General features: G+C 36.4%; 1 protein-coding gene and 1 pseudogene across 2 annotated transcripts; one reads left to right on the forward strand and one right to left on the reverse strand.

Annotated features, from left to right (window-relative positions):
* Window positions 1–1,603: 1,603 nt before the first annotated feature.
* On the reverse strand, window positions 1,604–4,793 carry LOC129877517 (uncharacterized). Of its 2 annotated transcripts, none has more exons than XM_055953032.1 (7): window positions 4,685–4,793; window positions 4,534–4,595; window positions 3,368–3,497; window positions 2,645–2,713; window positions 2,406–2,477; window positions 2,149–2,250; window positions 1,604–2,065 (listed from the first exon to the last, which is right to left on the reverse strand). In XM_055953032.1, the coding sequence occupies exons 1-7, from the start codon at window positions 4,743–4,745 to the stop codon at window positions 1,890–1,892; spliced, it is 672 nt and encodes a 223-aa protein (XP_055809007.1). In that variant the 5' UTR covers window positions 4,746–4,793; the 3' UTR covers window positions 1,604–1,889. The 2 variants fall into 2 exon arrangements, with proteins under 2 accessions (XP_055809007.1, XP_055809005.1); XM_055953030.1 differs by having other exon boundaries at window positions 2,645–2,790; window positions 3,364–3,497; window positions 4,685–4,792.
* Window positions 4,794–6,174: 1,381 nt separating this feature from the next.
* Window positions 6,175–13,183, forward strand: LOC129876964 (GDSL esterase/lipase WDL1-like; annotated as a pseudogene).
* Window positions 13,184–25,167: the final 11,984 nt, after the last annotated feature.

A 25,167-nucleotide genomic window follows, 5' to 3' on the forward strand; every position in this document is an offset into this window, starting at 1 on the left:
TCAGACAGGATATTTATTACGTCTAAACTGGTCATTTTAGTTTCACATTTGAATTTTATTTTTAGAAGCTCTTGTACTTATGACACCAAATCTTGGGTGGTATTTTTAGCTTTCCGCATTTCATACTTGGGTCTATTTTATAGGAAGATGGGGATATCGATGACGATGTTTCACATCGTATTGGTGCAAGGTGGTTGAAATGGAGACTCGCCTCCGGAGTGTTGTGTGACAAGAAAGTGCCACCAAAACTCAAAGGCAAGTTCTACAAAGTAGTGGTTAGACCGACTTTATTGTACGGGACGGAGTGTTGGCCAATCAAAAAACTTCATGTTCAGAAGATGAAAGTCGCGGAAATGCGAATGCTGCGGTGGATGTGTGGGCACACTAGGATGGATAGAATCAGAAATGAAGATATCCGAGACAAGGTAGGAATGACATCGGTGGAGGACAAGATGCGAGAAGCGAGACTGAGATGGTTTGGGCATGTGAAGAGGAGAGACACAAATGCTCCAGTGCGGAGGTGCGAGAGGTTGGCTATGGATGATTTCAGGAGGGGCAAAGGGAGGCCGAATAAGTATTGGAAAGAGGTGATTAGACATGATATGACACAGTTGCAGCTCACCGAGGACATGACCTTAGATAGGACGTTGTGGAGGACTAAGATTAAGATAGTAGGCTAGGTGACTTATCTATCCACCATAGTAATCGTAGTTTTACTCATTTGTTTATTAACTTTGGATTTCTGCATTTGATTACTGCTTACATTTGTTGGTCAGGTATACTTTGGTTATCCTATTCATCTATAGTAGTGAATGCTTCTTTATCTCCGATCTGTCCCTGACTCTCTCACTCTCAGTATGCATATTTGTCTATTGTTTTCGATATGCTTGGTTCTATCTGACTTTGGTTTTGTTTTCCTTGTTTCTTCTCTCTTGTTCTTCTTTCTTAAGCCGAGGGTCTTTCGAAAACAGTCGCCCTACCTTTTAAGGTGGGGGTTAGGTCTGCGTACACTCTACCCTCCCCAGACCCCACATGGTGGGATTATACTGGGCTTGTTGTTGTTGTTGAAAGACTTAACATACGGAATATTCTGCTTGTTGCTTATTCTTTACTTTATTTAATTAATTAAATTGACAAAATGGTTGAGTTGGCTTACCTATCGGTTGGAGACATAGGTGCCATTACGACTTGTGATTTGGATTGTGACACTTATCCCAGCATAACTTGTATCCAAACCAAACGACCCCTTAGCTACATTGTTGTCTTTTTTTTCTCGTGGTTTTGTATATAAAGGATTATAATACAGGTAGTAAATAATAATAAAATAATAAATGAATTAATAACAACACCAAGATAAGATATCCCTAGGTCAATTGTTAAAGTTTTATTTGTGAAATTTAAAACTTCATGATAATGGTTATCCTTCGATTACAGGGGCCAAAAATAGCTTTTGTGAATTTTGTCCGTTTGATTTTGTAATGTATAGTCCTTTTGGTTGATGTCATTTGAGCTGCTTCCAAGTTAAAAGCATGGAGAAAGAAAGTACTGCTGCTAAATGCATATGAAAAAAATCTGCTAAAGATACACACTAGAATAACACTACTTCTCACAACTAACATGCTAAAAACATCAAATGAGCCATTACCAGCCTATGTGTTTTACATTTCGTGATGGGTCATTCGAGTACTTCAATTAACATTAAGAACTTTTCATAGCAGAGGAGCATAAACGAGGGGTCTTGCATAACATGTGCGAGCCCCAACTAATGGAAGAATAACACATGAAGATATGGCAAAGGATACTAGACTCCTGTGCCCTCACAGTGAGGGTTGGCCAGCACAAAAGTTAAACCTCAGTTCCATAAGCTCTTAAAATTCACTCAACATATCTTATACTGCTTCAATGGCGCTGGTTTCATTAGGCTTGATGCAATATACACGAGATCCCAAATGGTTTACTTCAAGACCGGCCTTTTCACATCCTGTGAAAAAGAGTGATTCGTCTTCTTTCCCTATCCTCCGCCTCCAGCTCATTAAGAAAGCTGGTTGAGGCAAAGGACATATATCTGAGTCATAAGTTTTAATAGACCGGTTAATTAGAGCTGTCTTAAGATTTTTAGATAAGCTTTACATAAAGAATAATTCTAACCCTTTTCTTCACTAGTTCCAGATCCCGTTTCATCAACTTTGGGCTTGTAGGATTTCAAGAGAAAGCATAGTGTCTTTACCAAGTTTTCATATTGTTTCACATCTGCAAGTAGAAAATGAAAAAGAAAAATGAGAAACTAAGGGGAAGGTTAGAAGATACACACAAGAATCACAAAAGCTGACATGTACAACAGCAAGGGATAGTAAGGTAAACATGTCTCGTACAGGATCATAGGAAGCCTGAGGCGAACTACTTACATAGTAAGATATCACTTGCAATGATGAGGTCCCAGTCAGGATCAGCTACTGGAAACACATCTCCCCATGAATCTGAGAGCAATGTTAATTTATTTTTTGGAAATTTTCTCAAGAAAGCATAACTTGTAGATTAGAACAAAAGTTATTTGTTCTTGGTTTATAGTTTTTTCCCCAGGGAGAATTTGCATTGTTTTTATAAAAGAAGTATAGGAATAAACTTCATGGAGAAAAGAACTAACGCCTTATGTGAGGAAGGGCAGGTGAAACACCATTCGCCTGGCAATTATGTGCTATGTTCTCTTCAATATCTGGATCATCATAATCCGATGTTGTAATATCAAGTTTATATGATTTGCTCAAGAAGATGGCCAAAGCTCCAGTTCCACTGTGACAAATTCAAAAGGTAGCACAAGCACCACCATGTACAAGTCACAAAGGGAAGGAAGCAGAAAGAGGAAAAGACACCAGTTGATGTTTACAACTTAATGTAATTCTCATCTTCCACCTCCCTTTTTTCACATTAGATACACACCGAGAGCCAAGAGGACAGGAATAAAAGGAAATAAATAGAACTCTTTTAGATGATAGCATGACAGCTACAAATGAGATTCTGAATAACAGAAAAGAACGAAAAAAGAAATAAGGTCAAACATCTCACATAGACAAACTTCACAAATCAGAACCAGAAATCACTTCTAAAACATGCATGTAACAAAATTGCAGTAAGTCAGTAACGAGAAGCACTATTTGATATTGACAAGGAAGTTTGTTTCTTAAGTTTATAATGAACATTTCAACAGAATTGCAGCAAAGTTCCCTTGCACCATGAAGTTCGAAGCAAATTCTGCACAGCTTGTGCAATGGGCACATGCTAAGACCATTTAGCAGAGAAAATACTGAAGCAGGTCCAACCTTTTAGGATGAGAGCACAACATATTAAATGCGTTTAAGGTATTACCTGCCTAGCTCAATTATGCGGCGCCCTCTTAACCAGGACGTATGTTGTGCAAGCCACTCCGCAAATGCAAATGTCCCAGGCCAAAGTAAATTAGCATTCATCTGGTGAAAAGAAAATTCTTGGATGAGCAACTCCTGTGGACAAACCAAAGTGTATTAGTTTCCCTGCCGAGCAAAGCAATAAACAACATCCACACAACTCACATATCGCTCACACACATTTACTTTGGCATAAATACAAGGAAACAGCAGCATTGTGATAAATCCTGCAAGTGAAGATTTGGACAATAAACTGAATACTGATATCAATAACAATCTCGAACTATTTACTTAGTTGGAAGATGGTATCAGTGTGCAGAAAAAATAATATCAAAGCTGTATAAGCCCAAACATCCACCCAAAAGAGAAGGAAATGAAAAGGAAAATTTTTCCAGGTAATCGTCCAAGTGAACTAAAGATAAAGATTCATTAGATCATTACATTGCAACTTGCAATCACGATGTTTCTTTTAAACCAACAAGAGTTGATAAGCAGCAAGCAACTAAAAATTCTCAAGTAAAAACAAAAAGTGCACATCTCATGTCCTTAAATATAAACATAGTAAAAGATAACAAGATGAAATTAGTGAGTGAACAAATGTACAGACATCAATCCACCTAAGACCAAGGGAAGAGCGACGTCATGGTTCAAATCCTATCAGAGACATCCTTCCTTCTCAACTAAAGGAACTATCTTTAGGAAATATCAACTAAAGGAACTATCTTTCCTTCTCAAAAAAAGAGTACCAAGACTGATGAAGTGGGTTGAGCAACCTCATGGTTCAAATCCAAGTAGAAACAAAAACACTAGGTGATTTCTTCTTATTTGTTCTAGCCTTGCTAGACGAAATTACCTAGTACATGTTGTTGGTGGGAGATGAGAGGAATCCCGTGGAATTCGTCTAAAAAGTGCACACAAGCTGACTGAACCGCATAGTTATCAAAAAGGAAAAAATAATATACCAACTGGCATTTCCACAGATACAAAAGATCTAGCTTCTAAAGTTCTCGACATTCCTCTATTTTTAGCTCTTGCATTTTAATGGAAATAAGCTAATAATCAATAGCTGAGCAGAAAACCCAAATAATCAATAATTTCACTGGGGATTTCTTGCAAATCTAATTGAACTCACCATTTCAGGGAACTGGTGCCTCCTCTCCACAAAATTTTGTTGGGTCTCCGAGTTCTCTTCATCTGCAGAAAAAAAAATCTCTTTAACTAATACAACAGGAATTCATTACGAACCATTTATGAATATTGTTAGAAAATAGAAAAAAGATTACCAGAGGAGTTGCTATCACTGCCACCGAACAGGGAAGAAGGAGAAAACAGAGCAGTATCCATTACTGCAATTGGAAAATTTGGGGAAAGAGGAAGACTTGATTTTTAATCAATTTTATTAATATCAGAGCTGGCCCTATATTTTCTGTAAATTACAATATATCCCTCATTTCTTTTTTCTTCTTGAATAAATCCCCTCATCAACCAAGAAAACAATGTAAGTGTGATCCATGCGGTTAAACGCAGGCCGTTCAAAATCGAACTGTAACCGATAAGTCAATTATAAAATTGTCTTATTGGTTTATTGGTATTGAATTATTGAATAAACGGTTAAGGAACATATTAAATTTTATAATTAATGGTTTATTGGTGTGGGGGTGAATTATTAAATTTTCTTATCGGATAAATCGTTAACCCATTAAGAATTACCTTACACTTCTTTTTCAGTATTTAGCTAATTGACATGAGTCTTTTACTATGATTGTGTGCAATTCTGTAAAAATATGAGTCATCAAGTTGAAGTCAATGTATCATTGACTTTTGCTTGTATGGTATATCTTCTCTTCAATCAGTTCCACATTTTCAATGTCAACTTAAGTTTTTTTCTCGTTGTCAAATAGTCTACGACTTCTTATAGGTTATCCGATACACCGCTCAATAACCGTTCGATAATTTGTAATCCGTTATCGAACCAATCGATATCTTATAGATTAGCTAGCGGATTAGTGTCGGGTCGGCCCTATTAATGGTTGAAAGATAAATATATCTAATTTTCAGGAGTGAAGGATAAATATAGCTCTAAAGTATGTATTTAAAGATGTATTTATTAATATTGGATAATAAATATAACTTATTTTCGATAGTAAATAATCAAATATGACCTTTTTTGTATATAAAAAGTAAGAAATTAAGGGTCGTTTGGACATGCGATATGGAATAGTGATTTAAAATTAAATTTATTTTAAATTGAAGTTTTATTTAGACATACAATTTGAATTTCTTAAGTTGTTTTGACGCACAAATATGAAACTCTCTTAAGTTGTGAAAAGTATCAAAATTTTCTCAATTCTTATACAAAATTACCAAATAAGCAGAATAACCTAAGACTTTGTATTGATAAATCATATTTTTCATGTTCCCTTTATAAATAAATGTTTGTAATTATAAAATTATTAAACTAATTTTTTACATATTTTGTATTTATAATAGTTAAATGAGATTTAAATATCAAATACAATATACATATATAACAACATCTCACTAATTTTTAGACAAACAATGCCATTATAACTGACTGTATTCTATCATTATATTTCAACTTATTTGTCGTCTACTTACTATTTAAAAAGTTTAAAGATATTTTTTAATAACTCTTTAAAATATATTTCAAATTGTTAATTATTATGATTTATATTCACATCAAATATTAATTAATTTGAGGTATAATAATTTTTGTTGTTCGTAGGAATTCACCATTATAAATACAGCAAGTATGTGGAACTGTTTTCGACATCAAAAAGGAAAATCTTTTGTTGCTAAGAGAAAAGATGGAAAAGAAAATAAGATAGTACCAAGTCGTCCATCGTTCGTCCTATTTGGATCATTAATAGTGCAACAAAGCTACGACTTACAAGGTTGAGGTGCAAGCCTCGCAAACCTTTACTCTCGCTAGGTAATTTCTTTGAGCAACTTTCATAAAGTATATTATTATAGGTGTTAATTACTTAATATAATGATAGTTTTAATAATTACATATTTTGTTTGAATTTGCTTTTAGAGACATTGTATTTGTCTCTAAATATACTATATCAGATGAATATATCTCGCTTCTTTTGCTTGCCTTTTTTTCTATCTATTCCCTATACATTTCTATATCTGTGTTTCATAATTTATGTACATGTGTATCAAGTATTAAATATGCCCTGATATATCCAGTGTATCTGTACATATCAATTTCATTCAGTGTATTTAATAGCAAATATCTAGTGTATCGAGCATGTGTTTCATGTATCCAGTGTATCTGTGCATAGTTACAAATTGGTTCTGAGAGGGCATTGATATATTCAGTGTATCTGTGATGTATCTAGTGCTTCTATGCATAAATGCTCTATATGGTATCAAAAATACATATATCTGATATCAAATTTGTGATGCATCCAGTGTATATGCACATAGATACATAGAAAAAGAAGAAGACGAAAAAGAAGATATAATTATCCAAATACATGTATTTGATCTAAGTATACCTTAACTAGTGCTCTTTCGATATAATGACTACCTGATGTCAATTACGTAGCCATTATAAGTTCAAATCCAATAATAAAAAAAGTTCAGTTCATCCAATAAGAGAAAAAAGATTTGAAATTACTATAAATAGTAAAGACGTTATTGTCTATATCTTCTCCATTGCCTTCATAGACCTGCATCATTCAACTAATTCTTACTTTCTTTCTCTTCTTCTTTTCGAGAGAGAAACACAACACAAAACCAGGGCTAGAAAAGAATTTTTGAAAATAAAGGACATGTGTGTGAGAGAGAGAGAGGTGGGGGTGGGAGGGTTTGACTGGGAGATCTAGAAAGAGAGGATGTGCGAGGAAGGGGAAGATCTGGGAAGAGAGAGTGGGGAGAAAAGAGAAAGAGAAAAAGGAAGGAGAGAGGCAAGCGAGAGAAGGCGTGTATCTGTACAATCCGCTAGAAAATTAGGAGTAGCGTGTGGGATTTAGTAGTTAGACTAGGAATGTTTTCTTAGTTATGTAGTTTGTTCTAAATTCTATTACCCTCGTCTTTTGTGCAAACGTGAGTTTACAAAAATAAAATACTCAGAATAATTTATGACTGGAATGTGAGAGGGAAGTATGTATGCAAGTCTTACTCCTATTTTTATAGGATAGAAAGGTTGTTTCTGATAGGTCCTTGACGTAAAAGAAAAGTTTTAGAAGCAAAACTGGAAGAATAATATGACAATAAAATTATCACGGCCCCGACCCGCCGTAACTGACACCCACAATAATTATTCTAATAGGAGAACTATTTCTACAACCCAGCTTATCAACTTAAAAAATAAATATTAAAAACCTTGTAGAAGCAGGAATATAACCAGAAAATAATACTGAGTATCCATAAACTCAACCAACAATTTTAATAACTACGAAAATGCGAAAGTCAACACATCCTAGAAACTGAAAGTCGTCCGTACCAAAACTCTAACTAGTCTCAATGTAAAAAAAGGGAAAACATTCTTCAAACAGAAATAAAAATACTAAAACAATGTCTAAACATCTGAGTCCCGAAAGAGGGACTGAGATTAATGGAAAAGTCCACGGTAGCATGACAGAATAGCTCATCCTTGGACTTTGAAGAAACTTCTAATCTTCCAACCGAGGTCTCTCCGCAATTGGGTGAATATGCCCTGTACTCAACAAAAATGCAAAGCAAGAGTAGTATCAGTACACAAAAATAACGGTGTACTGGTAGGATCACGCGGTTAGCCAGTAAGCGGATCATAGACAAGTAAATTCAACACAATAGACATATACATATACAAAATAAGTCAACCAATCTCAAGTTCAACTATTATTCAGCAATATCACAACTCAATAACTTCCACATGCTATAACTTCACACCTGGGTCCTCTCAAACAATCAACTTTGTGTCGGAACGTGACACACAATCCAATTTTATGTCAAAACGTGATACTCGATTTTAAAATGTGTCGAAACGTGATATCCGATCCAAATTATGTGTTGGAATGTGACACCCAATCCAAAGGTACCACAATCACATGTACATTCAATATTTACAATATTTATATCAACAAGAACAAGTTCATCATACAAACATGCCAACAAGTGATCATTTCACGCAAAATCTAGCATGTTTCCCTATTCATATACACATATGCATATCATGAAGCAATTTAATAAGTATATGAAACACATACATGAAACTAGACCATCACCTACCTCAAATTCAAGCTTTAACAACCTTACAATGCAAGGACCTTCCCTTTCCGGGTTCGTTCTTCTCGTTCTTGGTCTAGAAAACAATAAATACATATAAAGGATCAACACAATGACCCAGTTATTAGGAAATATAACATAACTTCACACCCTAGGCCAACCCTTGATCCTAACCTTACCCTAAGGCTAATTTCCACCATAGATTTTTAGTTCAAACCCTCCCCCAATAATTACCACCCATACTTTCTAGTTTCTAGGTATCAAAGTATGAATCTAGAGAGTAAAAATCTTACCTTAAGTATAGAAATCCATGGAAAATTGGTAAAATTCGCCCTAGGTCACCTCTTGAAGTTTTAGAAACTGATTTTCAAAAAAAGACCGTTTCTGGATTTTTTCATGCCTTAAGTCGTGACTGTCCCGCTCTGGCGGGATATGCGAAAACAGTGGGCTCAGATTTTTTTCTCCAAGCCCCCATTTCACAACACACCCCTTCCAAATATGTATTAAAATTATACCCTTAACGCCAAATTCGATTTCAAGAATTTTACTCGTCCGAATGTGATTCCACGAAATTGAAAATACTCTGTATCGTCTTGGCTATCATCCTATCCAATCAAATTATAGATTTGAACTTCCATCATTCACATGATCACCCTAGACTTCACCTGACTCAGAATTCGTCCAAGTCTGGCCTATGCTCAAATTTTCCGAATTTACTACCCGAAGTTTTCTGGCCCGAAATCCTTCCCCATTGGCCTATTCCTAATGACGGAGACAAGTCATTACAAAAATAGTAAGATATATGATAAAGAGATTTAGAATCCCACATTGATTGAGGAATGAACTGATGGTTTGCTCATATGGAATTGGACAATTATCCCCTCATGAGTTAGATTTTGCTATCGAGTTAGGCTAAGTGTTATATCTTTATAATGCAATGCAAAGTAAGGCACATGTAGTAATACACAATAAAAAAAATAAGAGACTACAATAAATGTTTCAATCTCGGGTTATGTCCTCTGTAAACTGAAGTTATATCATGTCTGGTCTAATCACTTACCCTTGATCTTTTTCGACCTACCTCTACCTCTCCTTATAATTCTTGTAAAAACCAACCTCTCACACCTCTTTATCGACGTATTCGTACATTTCTTCTTTACATGCCCCAATCATATCAATTTCGCGTCCCTCATTTTGTCCGCCACAGATGCTATTTCTACCTTGCCTCGTTTAACTTCCTTCCTAATCATGTCTCTCCTAGTATGCCACACATCCATTTAAGTTTCCTTATCTATGTTGTCTTCATTTTTTGAACATGGGTGTTCCTTACTGGCCTTCTCTATACAACAATGTTGGTCTAATCATTACTATGTAGAACTTATCTTTAATCTTTGGCGATACATTCTTATCGCACAATACCTTGGAGGCGAACCTCTATCTCATCCATCCTTCTCCAATATGGTGTGTGACATTATCATCAATCTCCTTGTCTCATTTAATTATAGGGCTAAGATACTTGAAATTTTCTCTCAGGGTATGACTTATGCCTCGATCTTCACTTCCACCTCCACCTCATGCATTATGCCACAAAACTTGCATTTCACGTACTCTGTTTTAGTCATGCTCAACCTTTGTGTGTTATCTGAGAGACCTTCGATAGCTAAAGCCTAAATGCATGGAATCCTAACAGGCTCATATATTCTTGCGTGGATATTCAGGTTGGAACTCAAGGATGGCTCTTGATATTTACAAGAAAATCTTCCCAAAGGTACCTAATATTGCTTCATGGATATTTTAACTTTCAATGATTTACAAATTACCCTAGTTATATATGGCCACGTGTTGAAATAGAACTTTATATAATAAAGCATTAAAACAATTTACTTTGCTTGGAATATCCTTTTGCAAAAAATTAATATAAACAATTTACTACTATTTGTTTAATTCACATGTAGGATGCAAAAATTCAGCCTTCTCTTGTCATACTTTATTTTGGTGGGAATGATTCAGTAGATCCTAAATTTATAGCACATCCTGAATTTCCAGCTTTCAGCGTTAGTTGTACCTCTTGATGAATATGTTGAAAACATGAGGAAGATTGCACTTTATATCAAGGTATGTATGTAATCTTTGAAGTTAAATTTGATCACTTGTCCGCTATTCTAAAAATAGATTTTTTAATTTTTATTTGTCACTTTTAACATATCAAGAAAAAACAATTTTGTTTCATATGTTACCCTAAACATTAATTACTTATTCTCAATCATTTTTGAAGACCTTGTACAGTTGTACTAATCATCAATTAGTAGAGATAGTGTGGTAAAATAATCATATCAATTATTATTTTATTATTGGGTGTGCCAAATCTAAATGTGATAAAGTAAAAATGAACCGAGGGAGTTTTTGTCACCGAATATTTATATCAAATCATTTCAATGTAATTAAGTATTTCAATGAGGTGAGTCTGCTTACTAATTGACAATGAATTTCTACTTATACATTAATGAGGTGAGTATGCTTACTCTTTTTTTTATTTATTTTTTTGAGTATGCATACTGCTTTTGTTTTTGAGTATGCTTACCGGTGACCATCTAAGTTGCGAGAACTCTTAACTTTCAATGCTATATTCATATCAAATTTTCTAAAAATTTACTATTTTTGTAAAATTTGACACGCACCCATTAACCTTTTTGAAGAATCCGAGCAATATAGGTGACCATGATCGAATTTATGTGAAAATACATATCATACTTTATTAATTTAACTGAAAAGTGTTTAGATATCATGCAAAACTAAATAAAAACATTATCCATTATTCATTTAATCCAAAAATACTTTTATCGCTAATAATTTGATCTAAAATTGAAACGAAGCCTGAAAAATATGACACGAATACAACACATGTTTGCCAATTACTTAATGAATCTGAAAGGCTTTCAAATTTGAATTGAAGTTAATAAGTACTAAAAATACTCATATTTGCCCCAATTAGATTACAATTTACTTTGCTTTTTGTATAACATTTTGTTGCATCTGTTCACTTCTATATAATAGAAAAAAATTGGATTTTTTCTAAAACCTAACGTCACATCACTTGCAGGGCCTTTCGGAAAAGACTCGTCTAATTATGCTAAGTTCTCCTGCAGTGAACGAGGAACAAATTGTTGAATTCTACGGGTAATTGATCTTCATAATAATTAATACTTCTTTCGTTTTAATTTGTTATCTTTAACTCTAACTTTTAATATAATATATTTAAGATTATAAAATTAAATAATATTTTGATATCTTTAATATTAGCTATTGTTTGGTTTTAAAATATTAATCCTTATTCTGATCAGAAATAATCAAGGTAGAACAAATGAGAGAGGTCGGATATACTCAGAAATTGGTATTAAATTAGCCAAACAATTAGGTGTGCCGGTTGTCGATTTTTGGTCAGCCCTTTTCGAAAGCCCTAATGTCTTCTGGTAAATCAAATTTACTACTACTTCTACTCTTTCATTTTGGTGTTATTATAATGTTGTGTAGTAGTAACATTATTGTCATATTTGTTTTTGAACAAAAGGAAATTAAGTTATGCATATATTAATGTGTATAAATTAATGCATAATTTTTGTATACGGCTAAAAAATAAATAAACAATGAATTCCATCGTCACATGTGGAAAGATCCTTAGCAAAGTACTTTTCAAAATAAACACATTTTGAAAACTTGGTCAAGCTCACTAAGAGTCTGTTTGGGTTTTGACTTATAACCAAATAATAAGTTAGAAATCCTAACTTATAGTTTTTGACTTATTTTTATCGTTTTAGCTTAAAATCAAATGCTTATAAGCGTCTTTTTAATTTATCCAAACACCTCCAAAAATGCTTAAAAGATATTTTAGCTTAAAACCACTTAAAATAAGTCAATCTAAACCAGCTCTAAAACATGTAATAACATGTTATTTATCCTTTTACTAAAAGGACAATACATCAAAGTACCATTTAATTTAGTTTATCTCGCCGTTATCTATGGCGCCCTCTAACTTTGGGTGTGCACAAGTAGACACACGCGTCCTATTTTGACATCCTATGTGCCAATTTACATTTTGCGCAACATCTTATGTGGTGTCTTACATGTATTATGCTATGAAGAAATACGTGTGTCTAATTGTTCAATTTTATACAAGTTTGAATGTTTGCTTGTGCACACCCAAAGTTGAAGGACATAGATACAAGTTGATGTCACGTTAAAGAGCATATTTATGTATTATGCCTTTACTGAATACTAATTTATGTATGTACTTATTAAGAGGTGTATATGTAATTAGCTAATAAGTGACATGATTGTACGTATAAGTATTTTTCTACTACAAAGAATTTATGAATAAATGGTGGTGGTTTAAATTTTGTTTGTGTAGGGATGGAATGCATTTAACAAAAGAAGGAAGTGAGATTTTGTTCAAAAAAATCACGGAGGTAATCAAAGAGGCAGATTGGGAGCCAAGCCTAGATTGGAACAAAATGCCTACTGAGTTTGCTGATACACATTGGTGAAGGAGAGTATATATAAAACCCCAAGAGCTTATATTGGATGCATAATTAATAAAATTTAAAAATGCAAGAATAACCAGACTTCAGAACTAGTCAATTTCCCATTTTCATGCTTGGTGTATACCTGTCAATTGGGCCGGTCCGTCCGGTGGCCGGCCATTAACACTGGCCCGCTAAGGGATTGGCACCGGTAAGTACGGACCGGTAGAGGGCCCAAGTTCTTAATGGACTGGGCCAATATGGTTAATTTTTGGCTCAAGCCCTGTAAGACCGACTCGGTAAGGGATCGGTAACTGGACCATCAGTCCACCATCCTGGATCGGCCCGGTAAGGGAATTTTTTTTTTAAATTGCATATATCTGTTGGGCCACTTTCTGAAAAGTGGCCAAAATTATGTTTTTTTAATTAAAAAGGTATTAATCAAAAAAATTTTCTATAAATACCTACAATAATTACTTGTTTTTTTCACCAACAATCATCTAATTCTCTCTCAATTTCTCAATTCTCTCTTAAAGACTTAAAGTGATAGCAATCTTTTATTATTTTTTGCAATTAACAACATCAAGTGGAAGTTTTCAACTTTCAAGTGTTCAACAATTCATCAATTTTACGATTCTTTGTTTGATTCTGACAATTTGGTATAATCGTTTCTTCTCTTGCTTTTATTTAATAAATTAATTCTAGTATATTTAAATATTTAATTTTTGTGTTTATAATTTTTATTATTTTAATTTGCATAATGGATAGATTAAGAAAAGTAGGTCAAAGTGTTAAAAATTTATGTCCCGGAGATAGTAAGAAAAAAGTGGTTCCGGTAGAGGAAATACAACTTTTTTGGGGAGAATCACTCGGCGCGAGGCCTCCTGTGTGAGGTCAGGTAATGGTCAACAACTCAGGCAGACTTGGCCAAAGACATACCCGACATACTAAGACTAAGATGCGTCATCTCAGTTCCTCAACCCTCTTCTTATTACTTCAGACAATGCTTCCAGAGCTAGACGGAGGCTCGACAAGTGCATGGGTTGCCGCAATACATCTACATCATCATTCTCCCCCGGGGCCCTCTAAGCACTCATGACAATCCGATGATAGTCACTGCCATTTTCCCACACCCATTAGATTAGGGTGATGATCATGAGTCTTTAGCTGAGACTGGAGGGAAAAGGTGAGCCCCTAGCGCGAAAGGTTGCTATTTGATCTATAAAAATCCAACCTGGAAATCGCCCATGAATTTAGCAGCAGTTCGAAAGGTTGCTCCAGAGTGCCCAGTTGTTGTGGATTGAAGAGAAGTTGTCGCAATGAGGATAACTAAGCTGACACGCTGGATTTGAAGAATCATAGCGTAGGGTCGACATAAACAATCGATTAAAATAGTCTAATGAGAAAACGTCTGTTAGCCTATAAAGCAGCTTAGTAGTCGGAAGGAAGCATAGAAAAGTATGCCCCAAAAGTAGAAGTTATTCTCGTATATCTAAAGCATTATTTAGTGAATTTGGAGAAATAGGTGTAGGTGCACATGATATGAATGAATATGAATATCAAGAAACTTACGGTATAGAAGAACCAAAAGAAGTTGAAGTAGAAATAGAATAAGATAATAATGATGATGAAGATGTTACACCAATTAATCCTGATGTTGATATAGGTAATGTTCAATCTAGAACTGTTAATCTTCCTCCACAACCTGTAAAAGAAAGAAAAAAATTAGTTTAGTATGACATTATTTTGAACGAATAGCCGAAACAACTAAAGTTTAATATAAAGATTGTCAAGCTATTTTCGAACATAAGAATGGGGGTAATAAAGGTGGGACGTCAATTGACTATACAACTAGATAATTTTCATACTGGTTGGAGAGAATGAATAGTGGGTACTACTGGACTAGTTCAAGATAGATTAAACTCACAGACCGAAAAATTAATTGGACGTATAATAAAATGATGGAACGTGAAGAGTTAGCGAAAATGATAGCTTTGGGTTGTCTACCTTTTTCATTTGCTTCTTCTGATGCTTTTATTCATTATATACAATCAGTTTATAATCTCATATTTAAAGGTATTCCTACAAGTACTTGTAGATCAGATATTTTTAGATTTCATGGGCAATATGCATATTATTTACGTTGGTTACTAACAAATCTTCCATGTAGAGTTTTACTTACTTCTGATCTTGATCGTGCTATAAATACTTGTCATTGGATAGAGAGTGACTTTATCATGCAAAAATGTATTTTAGCATTTCAATATGATGAAAATCGAAAACATTCTGCACAATTTATTTCTGATTTTATATTAATGGTTGCAAAATATTATGGTGTTCAACACAAAATTTTATGTATTTCTTTTGATAATGCATCTAACAACACTGTTGCTATTAATTCTTTAAAAACTGAGTTTTCCCTCCATTTAGAGCATATTTTTCATATTAGATATGCTTGTCATATATAAATTTAATTGTAAACGATGGTCTTTAAATTTTTGAGTCAATAATTGAAAAAATTAGGCATGCAGTTGATTTTATTCAAGGAAATAATAGAAAAGCTAGACTTAAAAAATTTAAAAAAAAATGAGAAAAATGATCTTAGGCCAAGATTAATGCCCCCAAAAATTAAGAATAGGCGAAATTCTACTTATAATTTTTAAAGACTTGCAATATTTATAAAACTCCTATAATTACAACTTTTAATCAATATACATATAAATTTTTCAAAGTCATATTGCAAGAATCTGATTGGACTAAAATTAATGATGTTATTTTTTTAGAAAAATTTTATTTAGTTACTATTGAATTTTCTGATGCTTATTATCCTACTGTTTGTAGTATTTTAGCTTATATAGCCAAAATTTCTTTATTACTTATGGAGTATAAACAAAAAAATGATTACAAATAAGGTGTAATTGGAATGATAGAAAAATTTTAAAAATATTTTTTCCCTATTCCTCCTATTTATTTAATTAGTGCTATGTTAAATTCGTATGTGAAATTTACTACTATGTCTGAATTTGTTCACATTATATATAGTTCTTTAGATAATAAAAAGGATGAAGAAGCTAGTATGTTTAAGACGATGTGTGATACAAATGGTCATATTCAGGCATTATATAATTATTATATCAATTTACTTGATAATGCTACCACTACTCATACTGTTCCTTTATCTCGTCCTTTTGACGAGCCATTATCTTCTAAAAGACAGGCACAAGGTATGCCTGTCCATTGTGTTATTATTTTATCTGTTTGAAATAGAATACAATCTACATCATAATTGAGCGTAAATCGAGACAATTTTAATTATTATTTGAGACAGGCCTCAAGACCTATGATGAAAATAGTGTCACCACACTGGAATAGTGGAAGAACAATCAAAAATAATATCTAGTACTATCAACCATGGCTAGGGATGTGCTAAATGTTCCAATGTCAACTGTTGTATCGGACAACACATTTAGTTAAGGAAGGGAGCAGATCGGAGATAATCGACACTCTTTGGAGAGCAATGTCATGAATGTTTTAGTTTGCCTCAAAGTTTGGATTAGATCATAACGAAGAAATAAAGGAAGACCACAACATACAAAATGAGAAGAAGAACTTGAAAAAATAATGTCAATTGGAGATCCTTCGACACAAGCTAGTCCAAATTATGGATTAGTTGATTTTGAAAATTATGAGTCAATTCCTGTTAATGTTAATATAAATGAATTGAAAAAAAACGATTCGAAATATGTAGAAGTTATAATTTATTATATACAACTAATTATAAGTTTGTAACTTTGTATGTTTTGAATTTTATCAATATATTAATAAAGGCAAAGACTGATTGAGTCTTTCTATTTCTTAATTTTTTCCCCAAAAATTTTGTATGATTCAATTAAATAGTTTTATTTTCTTTACATAATCATATATTGAAAATTAATATAATGTAAGTATATTATTATAATAGATAATATATTATGAGTATATTTGGTATATTTTGTATGTATATATGTAATATATAATTAAGTATATTATTATAATAGATAATATATTGTGAGTATATGTGATATACATTGTAAATATATATATCACTATAATAGATAGTATATTGTTAGTATATGTGATATACATTGTAAATATATATATCACTATAATAGATAGTATATTGTTAGTATATGTGATATACATTGTAAGTATATATAATATAATGTAAGTATATCACTATAATAGATAATATATTGTGAGTATATGTGATATGCATTGTAAGTATATATAGTATAATGTAACTATAGCACTATAATATATAGTAAATTAGATATAAATTGTAAGTATATCACTATAATTTAAGTATATCACTATATATTTGTAATGACCCTCAAGGTTATTTTTGGAATTTTTGTAAAATGACTCTTGGATGTGGGACCCACTTTTTATTATAATAACCTCGTATGAGAATTCTGAATGCGCCATTGAGTCCGAAATATCGAATTTAGTAGGGTAGCATATCTGGTTTATTTTTATCGAATTCCAAACGAATTCCGAGGGTCCATTCGGAGACTTTAAATAATAGAAAACCAGAAAAATCTGGTGCAATAGTGCAGATTTTTGCACCAGATTTTCAGATTTTCTCCTCAACTTTGAACCCTCATTTCTTGAGTTCTAGAGCTCCAGATTGGGTGATTCAAAAGGCAAAATTGTGAGGTTTTTCGTGGAGAATGCATTGGAGAAATTGAAAACTGATTTGGAGTATTCGATTCTGGTAAAAATCGTGATTTTATTTGCAGCAGTATCCATTTTCGGAATGGATTTTTGAAGAACTTTGACAAGTTATATCTTGACCAATATAAATCCGATTTGGGTGATTCCAGAGGCTATCTTGCGTGGAAATTTAAGGAGAACATCGTGGAAGTTTCAGAATCTATTTTTGGCACGTCGTTCGAGGTAATAAATTGATTTTAAGCAGCAGATTTAGTCATTTTCGGAATGAAATTTTGTTGAAAATTGAAAGAGTGTATCTTGGTCAATATAACTCCGTTTTGAGTGATTCTTGAGGCTATATTGTGGGGTTTTTCGCAAGGAACGTCATGGTATAATTTGTTTTGATTGACAGTATTTCGTTTTTGAGAAATCGACGTGTAAAGAGGCTGCCTTATATCGTTTTCTTAGTTTAAAAATGTGGGAATTGATTTTTGATCGTCTTACGTAATTTCCCACCCCGAATTATGTTAAAAATCTGATTTGTGTGCTTGGGGTGACGTTTAGAACCTGTTTTGGGGGTCAAATCTGGAATTTCGTATGTGGGCCCCACAATTCCCGTTTTCGACCCAAAATTGGTCCATTTCCAAAAATTATGAAATTAGTGTCTAAACGACCGTATCAACGTTGTGGTTCTATTTTTAACAGCTTGGCAGCGTTCCGAGGCCGTCCGAAAGGGAAAAGCTCCAGCACAGTGATTTGGAGCCCGCGTGTTTGGCCTACAGGTAGGCTACGGTTTACCTTTCTTTAGATTGAGTTGGAATGTGTGAAAGCATGTTGAAATAGTTGGGATTTTGGTTGGGTAGTTTAATTGTATATCTCAAGTGTTAGAAATCATGTTTTAGGCTTGTTATCGGGTTTTTCGGGTATTTAGAAGCAGATGTATCTTGTCGTTATTTGTTAGTATTATAAGGAGAGTTGAATGAGCATATTGTTGATACTGTGGAGTATGTTGGCCTTAGTATAGGTGTTAGAAATCATGCTTTAGGCTTATTATCAGGTTTTTCAGGTATTTAGAAGCATGTGTATCTTATCGTTATTTGTTAGTATTATAAGGAGAGTTGAATGAGCATGTTGTTGATACTGTGGAGTATGTTGGCCTTAGTATAGGATGTAAACTTGCTTTATATGCCCGGCGTCGCTCCGGTGGACTTAGATCCCTGTAGAATGATGTAGCGGGCTAGTGCCTAGTAATTGGCCTTAGCTAGGCGATACCCTTGCTCTTAATAACACTCCCACCCATAACTCGGTATAGTCATAACTTTTGAGATGCGTTGGCAATACTAGAATTTATGATCGTTTGGCTTCGGCTCTGGTTCAAGTTTTGGCGGCATACCAGTTGACACATTGTGGAGGAAATTATCGGTACTGTTGTTGATTAGTTGGAAAGGATATATTCGAAACCATGGGATAAATTATCGGGGAGCATCCGGGTACTCAGTCCCGGCCTCCGCCGACTTGCTAGTATGACGAGCATCCGGGTATCCAGTCCTGGCCTCGATCATATCGATGTATTACAGCGAGCATCCTGGTACCAGTCCAGGCCTCGACTGCACCGATGTATTACGGCGAGCATCCGGGTACCCAGTCCCGGCCTCGACCGTACTGATGTATTATGGCAAGCATCCGGGTACCCAGTCCCGGCCTTGGCCACTTTGAACATTCGGGCGAGCATCTGGGTCCCAGTCCCGGCCTCGACCCCTAAGTCACCCCTAGATCGATTGACTCTTGGAGATTCTGGGTTTTGGAAATGATACAGTACTTCGGTTCCTGACATCGCATATTCTTGGTTCCTAGCCTTGGTAGTTGTAGCTATTCTGTGTACTCGGCGAACTTATGGGGGTTCGTTCGGGTTTTTATTTAACTTGCGTACGAGTGTCCCGGCTGGGCTTATGGGGGCCCAGTTGGGTATAGTTAGCTGTAGCTCTCGTAGATAGTACTCTTTTCACTTTAGATGCTTATGTTGATTTTTATTTAGGCTTATTCCTCTTTTTCATATTGTTTTCACCTTTTCTGCTCAGTCGGCCTATGATGCCTACTGGGTACCTGTTGTCTTGGTACTCATACTACACTCTGCATCTACTTTCGTGATGCAGGACCAAGCACCAGCTACTGTCACGAATAGATCGAGCTTGTTGCAGTCAGATTCGGAGACTAGGGTGATAACTTGGCGTTTTTGGATCACTTCTGTCTCCTTCAGAATAGATGGCCCGTCTTTTGCCTTTTGAGACTAGCCAGTTGTTGTATATATGTCCGGTCCACTTTCGGGACTTGTACTCGTATTTTATTTTGTAGCAGCTCTGTACTTGTGACTTCCAGGTTCTGGGAGGGATCTTTTGTTGTTTAAAACATGTTTTGGTTTACTTCCGCTTATTCATTCTGTTTACTTTTATAATTCAATGCTCTTATATAGTTTTTGCCTTCAAACACATTACTTGAAGTTCCGGGTTGACGGGTTGGCTTACCTACTAGAGGGTTATAGTAGGTGCCATCATGACCTGATGAAAAGTGGGTCGTGACAAGTTGGTATCAGAGCCCCAGGTTCGTTGGTCTCACTTGTACAGAGCTAACGTCTAGTAGAGTCTCGCGGATGGGTGCGGAGACGTCCGTAACTTATCTTCGAGAGGCTACAGGATGTCATTAGGAACGATCTCTATGTTGCTTCATTTCGTGCATTCTTGTGTCTTATTGGTTTCCTGAAATCTCATTTGTTTCACTCTTTCATTGGAATGGTTAGTACGCACAGTACTATTGGAGATGATGACCCACCAGTTCCGGGTAGGCCTTGAGGCCGGCCCCGTAGAGTAAGTAGGGGAGCAGCACTAGCTCCCAACCCGGAGATAGAGCCGAAGCTAGTAGAGGAGCATCAGGACGCTCCTATTCCTACTCAGTCAGAGGGACCACCACCACCAGCACAGCCCTCAGCTGCACCAGTTATGACCCCAGCACTGCAGGTAGCGATTGTGCAGCTCCTCACAGCTATAGGGGTTGTACCATAGGCCCCGACCCCAGTAACATGCATACCAGCACCGCGGGATCCGTCCACCTAGCCAACACCTAAGGTTCAGCCGCCTCCACCAGTTGTTGCACCCCCGCCAACAGTTTTGGAGGGTGTGATGTCATTACAGGATCAGATGATGTTAGGGCTATTTAGAAGGCTGTCACCCCTCATATTTTATGGAGCGTTCTTGACTACCTGTTAGGAGCAGCTCCATTCCTTAGGTCTTGTGGAGTCCAGAGGCGCCGACTTCACTACTCAGCAGTTCAGAAGGGCACCTAGATAGTGGTGGCGCTCTTATTTGTAGTCCAGGCTAGCTGGGTCACCACTATTGACATAGGCCCAGTTCTCAGAGGTTTCCTGGCTCTATACATCCCTAGAAGTGTTAGAGACCGACTCCCGAATCAGTTTACTCGGTTGGAGAAGGGTCACATGATAATTACGGAGTACGAGGCTAGATTTCATCACATTTCCCGATATGCCACTATGATTTTACCCACTAGGAGGAGCGGGTACGATATTTTGTGTGCGGATAGAGACCTTACCTAAGGTTGGGGACCGAGCACCTTGTTTCTGCGGGCCGATCTTTTTTGGATGTGGTGGATCATGCCCGCACGATTGAGATTATTCATCGTCAGGCCCAACGGGGCACTGATAAGAAACCCAGACATCAGGGTAGCTACAATGGGTCCCATTCTAGAGGCCATGATAGTTATGACAAGCCCCGCTAGCGGTTTCAGCAGGATAGGTATCAACAGGTTGAGTCCAGCCGACCGATTCAGGCTGCCCTGCCAGCAGTTGAAGGTAGTCAGCCCCGTTCGGGGGGTTCCACTACAGGGCAGAGCTCGAGGGAATCAGGTCTGCTTTCTTCCTACCGCGGATGAGTTATCAAGGGTCGCTCAGCTTCAGGATATTTCGATTGTGGCTCACTAGAGCACTGGACTAGGGAGTGTCCCGACCAGGCTAGACCTTTGGCAGTAGTACCACCTCTACTAGGAGGTATAGATCGGGGTCACGGCTGCGGCGATGGTCAGCAGGGTATTCGGGGAGGTTCCCGAGGAGGCAGGTCAGGTGGTAGGGTGAATGTTCGTGGGGGAGGCCGACAGGGCCACTTCTATGCTGCTCCGGCGAGGGCAGAGGCTGAGGCATCAGATGATGTTATCACAAGTACTATCCTTATTTGTCAGCAGACTGCTTCAGCTTTATTTGATCCAGGTTCCACGTATTCCTATGTGTCTATATATTTTGCTCCACGTTTGGGTATTCCTTATGAGTCACTTGAGCTCCCGTTACATGTTTCGACCCCGGTAGGGGATTCTTTAGTAGTGGATCAGGTTTGTAGATCCTGTGTGGTGACTATTCAGGGGCATGAGACTCGGGCAGATCTTATTTTACTTGATATGCTGGACTTCGATGTTATTCTGGGCATGGATTGGCTATCCCCTTATCATGCGGTTTTGGACTGTTATGCCAAGACTGTTACATTAGCCATGCCTGGTATTCCCCCGGTCTTGTGGTAGGGTGTTTATAGTCGCTCACCGTCTGGGATCATATCCTTTATGCGGGCCTGACGGTTAGTTGCATCCAGGTGCTTAGCATACTTAGCTTATGTCCGTGATGTGTCCAGCAAGGCCCTTACTATTGATTCAGTTCCTGTGGTTAGGGAGTATACTGATGTCTTCCCTACTGACCTACCTGGTCTACCCCCAGAGAGAGATATTGACTTTTCCATAGATTTGGAAGCCGGGCACTAAGCCTATTTCTATACCACCTTACCGTATGGTCCCCGCAGAGCTCAAGAAGCTCAGTGTGCAGCTTGAGGATCTTTTAGGTAAGAGATTTATTCGCCCGAGTGTGTCGCCGTAGGGTGCACCCGTCCTATTTGTTAAGAAGAAGGATGGGACTATGCAGATGTGTGTTGATTACAGGCAGCTGAACAAGGTGATGGTGAAAAACCGTTACCCCATGCCTCGTTTCGATGATCTATTCGACTAGTTTCAGGGTGTGACCGTGTTTTCTAATATTGACTTGAGGTCTGGCTACCACCAGTTGTGGATTAGAGAAGCCGACCTTCCTAAGACTGCGATTCGGACTCGCTATGGCCACTACGATTTCCTTGTGATGTCTTTTGGACTTACTAATGCCCTAACAACTTTTATGGACCTTATGACTCGAGTATTCAGTCCTTATCTTGACTCTTTTATGATTGTACTCATCGATGATATACTAGTATACTCACGGAGTAGAGAGGAGCACGTGCAACATTTGAGGGTTATGCTCCAGACCTTGAGAGACCAACAGCTTTATGCTAAATTCTCAAAGTGTGAGTTTTGGTTGGAGTCTGTGGCATTTTCTAGGACACGTAGTGTCCAGAGAGGGTATCAGGGTGGATCCGACGAGGATTAAGGTTATTCATGGTTGGGCTAGGCCCACATCTGTTACAGAGATTCAGAGCTTTGTTGGATTGGCTGGGTATTATCGATAATTCATCGAGGGTTTCTCTATCATTGCATCACCATTGATCCATTTGACTCGCCAAGATGATCCCTTTGTGTGGTCCGAGGAGTGTGAGTCAAGCTTTCGAAAGCTTAAGAAGTGTTCAGTTCCAGAACATTAGTTTCATTTTGAGTTCTTGGTTTTTCAAGTTGAAATTGGGATTTGGGGCTTTGCGCGGGGTGACCTTGTTTCGGTTGTTTTCATCCTCCAATGTTCAGGTAGAGTATGTAACTCCTTAGAGGTTGGTGTTGTATGGTTCGATAGGCAATTTTTGAATTGCGTTAAAGGTTTTTGAGATAGGTAAGGATTGGTAGAACACCCTTAGTGGCTTGGAGAAAAGGATTTGAAAACAAAAGATAAATACTTGAAATTTTGAGTGAGTTGTATCTGCCATGGTCGTGTATTACTCAATTCAGTGGTTTTGGTTTATTTTGGTCGTCCTCAATTGAAATCTAATGTTTTGAGTGAAGTTCGGGCTAAACGAGTGAGAGTTGGAGCCCAAGAAAGGGCTGAAGGAGTTTTTAGAGTTGGAAGTGAAATTGAGGAGTTTCTTCTCAGCCTAAGTTCTGTGATGGCGTTGTTCGACTCGAGAGGGTGTTTAAAATTTAGGCAAAGCATGCAGGTCCAAAACCCTCATCCTTTCGTGCCTCTAGAGAGTGATTGTACTTTTACTTTCGCGGACGAAAGTTCTTTTAGTAGTGGATATTGTAATGACCCTCAAGGTTATTTTTGGAATTTTTGTAAAATGACTCTTGGATGTGGGACCCACTTTTTATTATAATAACCTCGTATGAGAATTCTGAATGCGCCATTGAGTCCGAAATATCGAATTTAGTAGGGTAGCATATCTGGTTTATTTTTATCGGATTCCGAACGAATTCCGAGGGTCCATTCGGAGACTTTAAATAATAGAAAACCAGAAAAATCTGGTGCAATAGTGCAGATTTTTGCACCAGATTTTCAGATTTTCTCCTCAACTTTGAACCCTCATTTCTTGAGTTCTAGAGCTCCAAATTGGGTGATTCAAAAGGCAAAATTGTGAGGTTTTTCGTGGAGAATGCATTGGAGAAATTGAAAACTGATTTGGAGTATTCGATTCTGGTAAAAATCGTGATTTTATTTGCAGCAGTATCCATTTTCGGAATGGATTTTTGAAGAACTTTGACAAGTTATATCTTGACCAATATAAATCCGATTTGGGTGATTCCAGAGGCTATCTTGCGTGGAAATTTAAGGAGAACATCGTGGAAGTTTCAGAATCTATTTTTGGCACGTCGTTCGAGGTAATAAATTGATTTTAAGCAGCAGATTTAGTCATTTTCGGAATGAAATTTTGTTGAAAATTGAAAGAGTGTATCTTGGTCAATATAACTCCGTTTTGAGTGATTCTTGAGGCTATATTGTGGGGTTTTTCGCAAGGAACGTCATGGTATAATTTGTTTTGATTGACAGTATTTCGTTTTTGAGAAATCGACGTGTAAAGAGGCTGCCTTATATCGTTTTCTTAGTTTAAAAATGTGGGAATTGATTTTTGATCGTCTTACGTAATTTCCCACCCCGAATTATGTTAAAAATCTGATTTGTGTGCTTGGGGTGACGTTTAGAACCTGTTTTGGGGGTCAAATCTGGAATTTCGTATGTGGGCCCCACAATTCCCGTTTTCGACCCAAAATTGGTCCATTTCCAAAAATTATGAAATTAGTGTCTAAACGACCGTATCAACGTTGTGGTTCTATTTTTAACAGCTTGGCAGCGTTCCGAGGCC

The sequence above is a fragment of the Solanum dulcamara genome, chromosome 12 (assembly GCF_947179165.1).
Source record: "Solanum dulcamara chromosome 12, daSolDulc1.2, whole genome shotgun sequence".
NCBI classification, from domain to species: Eukaryota; Viridiplantae; Streptophyta; class Magnoliopsida; order Solanales; family Solanaceae; genus Solanum; species Solanum dulcamara.

Coding starts and splice junctions, on each gene's coding strand:
- LOC129877517 (XM_055953030.1), bottom strand. CDS start 4,745: ATGGATACTGCTCTGTTTTCTCCTTCTTCCCTGTTCGGTGGCAGTGAT. Junction 4,596..4,684: donor CAGTGATAGCAACTCCTCTG/GTAATCTTTTTT, acceptor TTTTTTCTGCAG/ATGAAGAGAACTCGGAGACC. Junction 2,251..2,405: donor TGCAAGTGATATCTTACTAT/GTAAGTAGTTCG, acceptor TTCTACTTGCAG/ATGTGAAACAATATGAAAAC.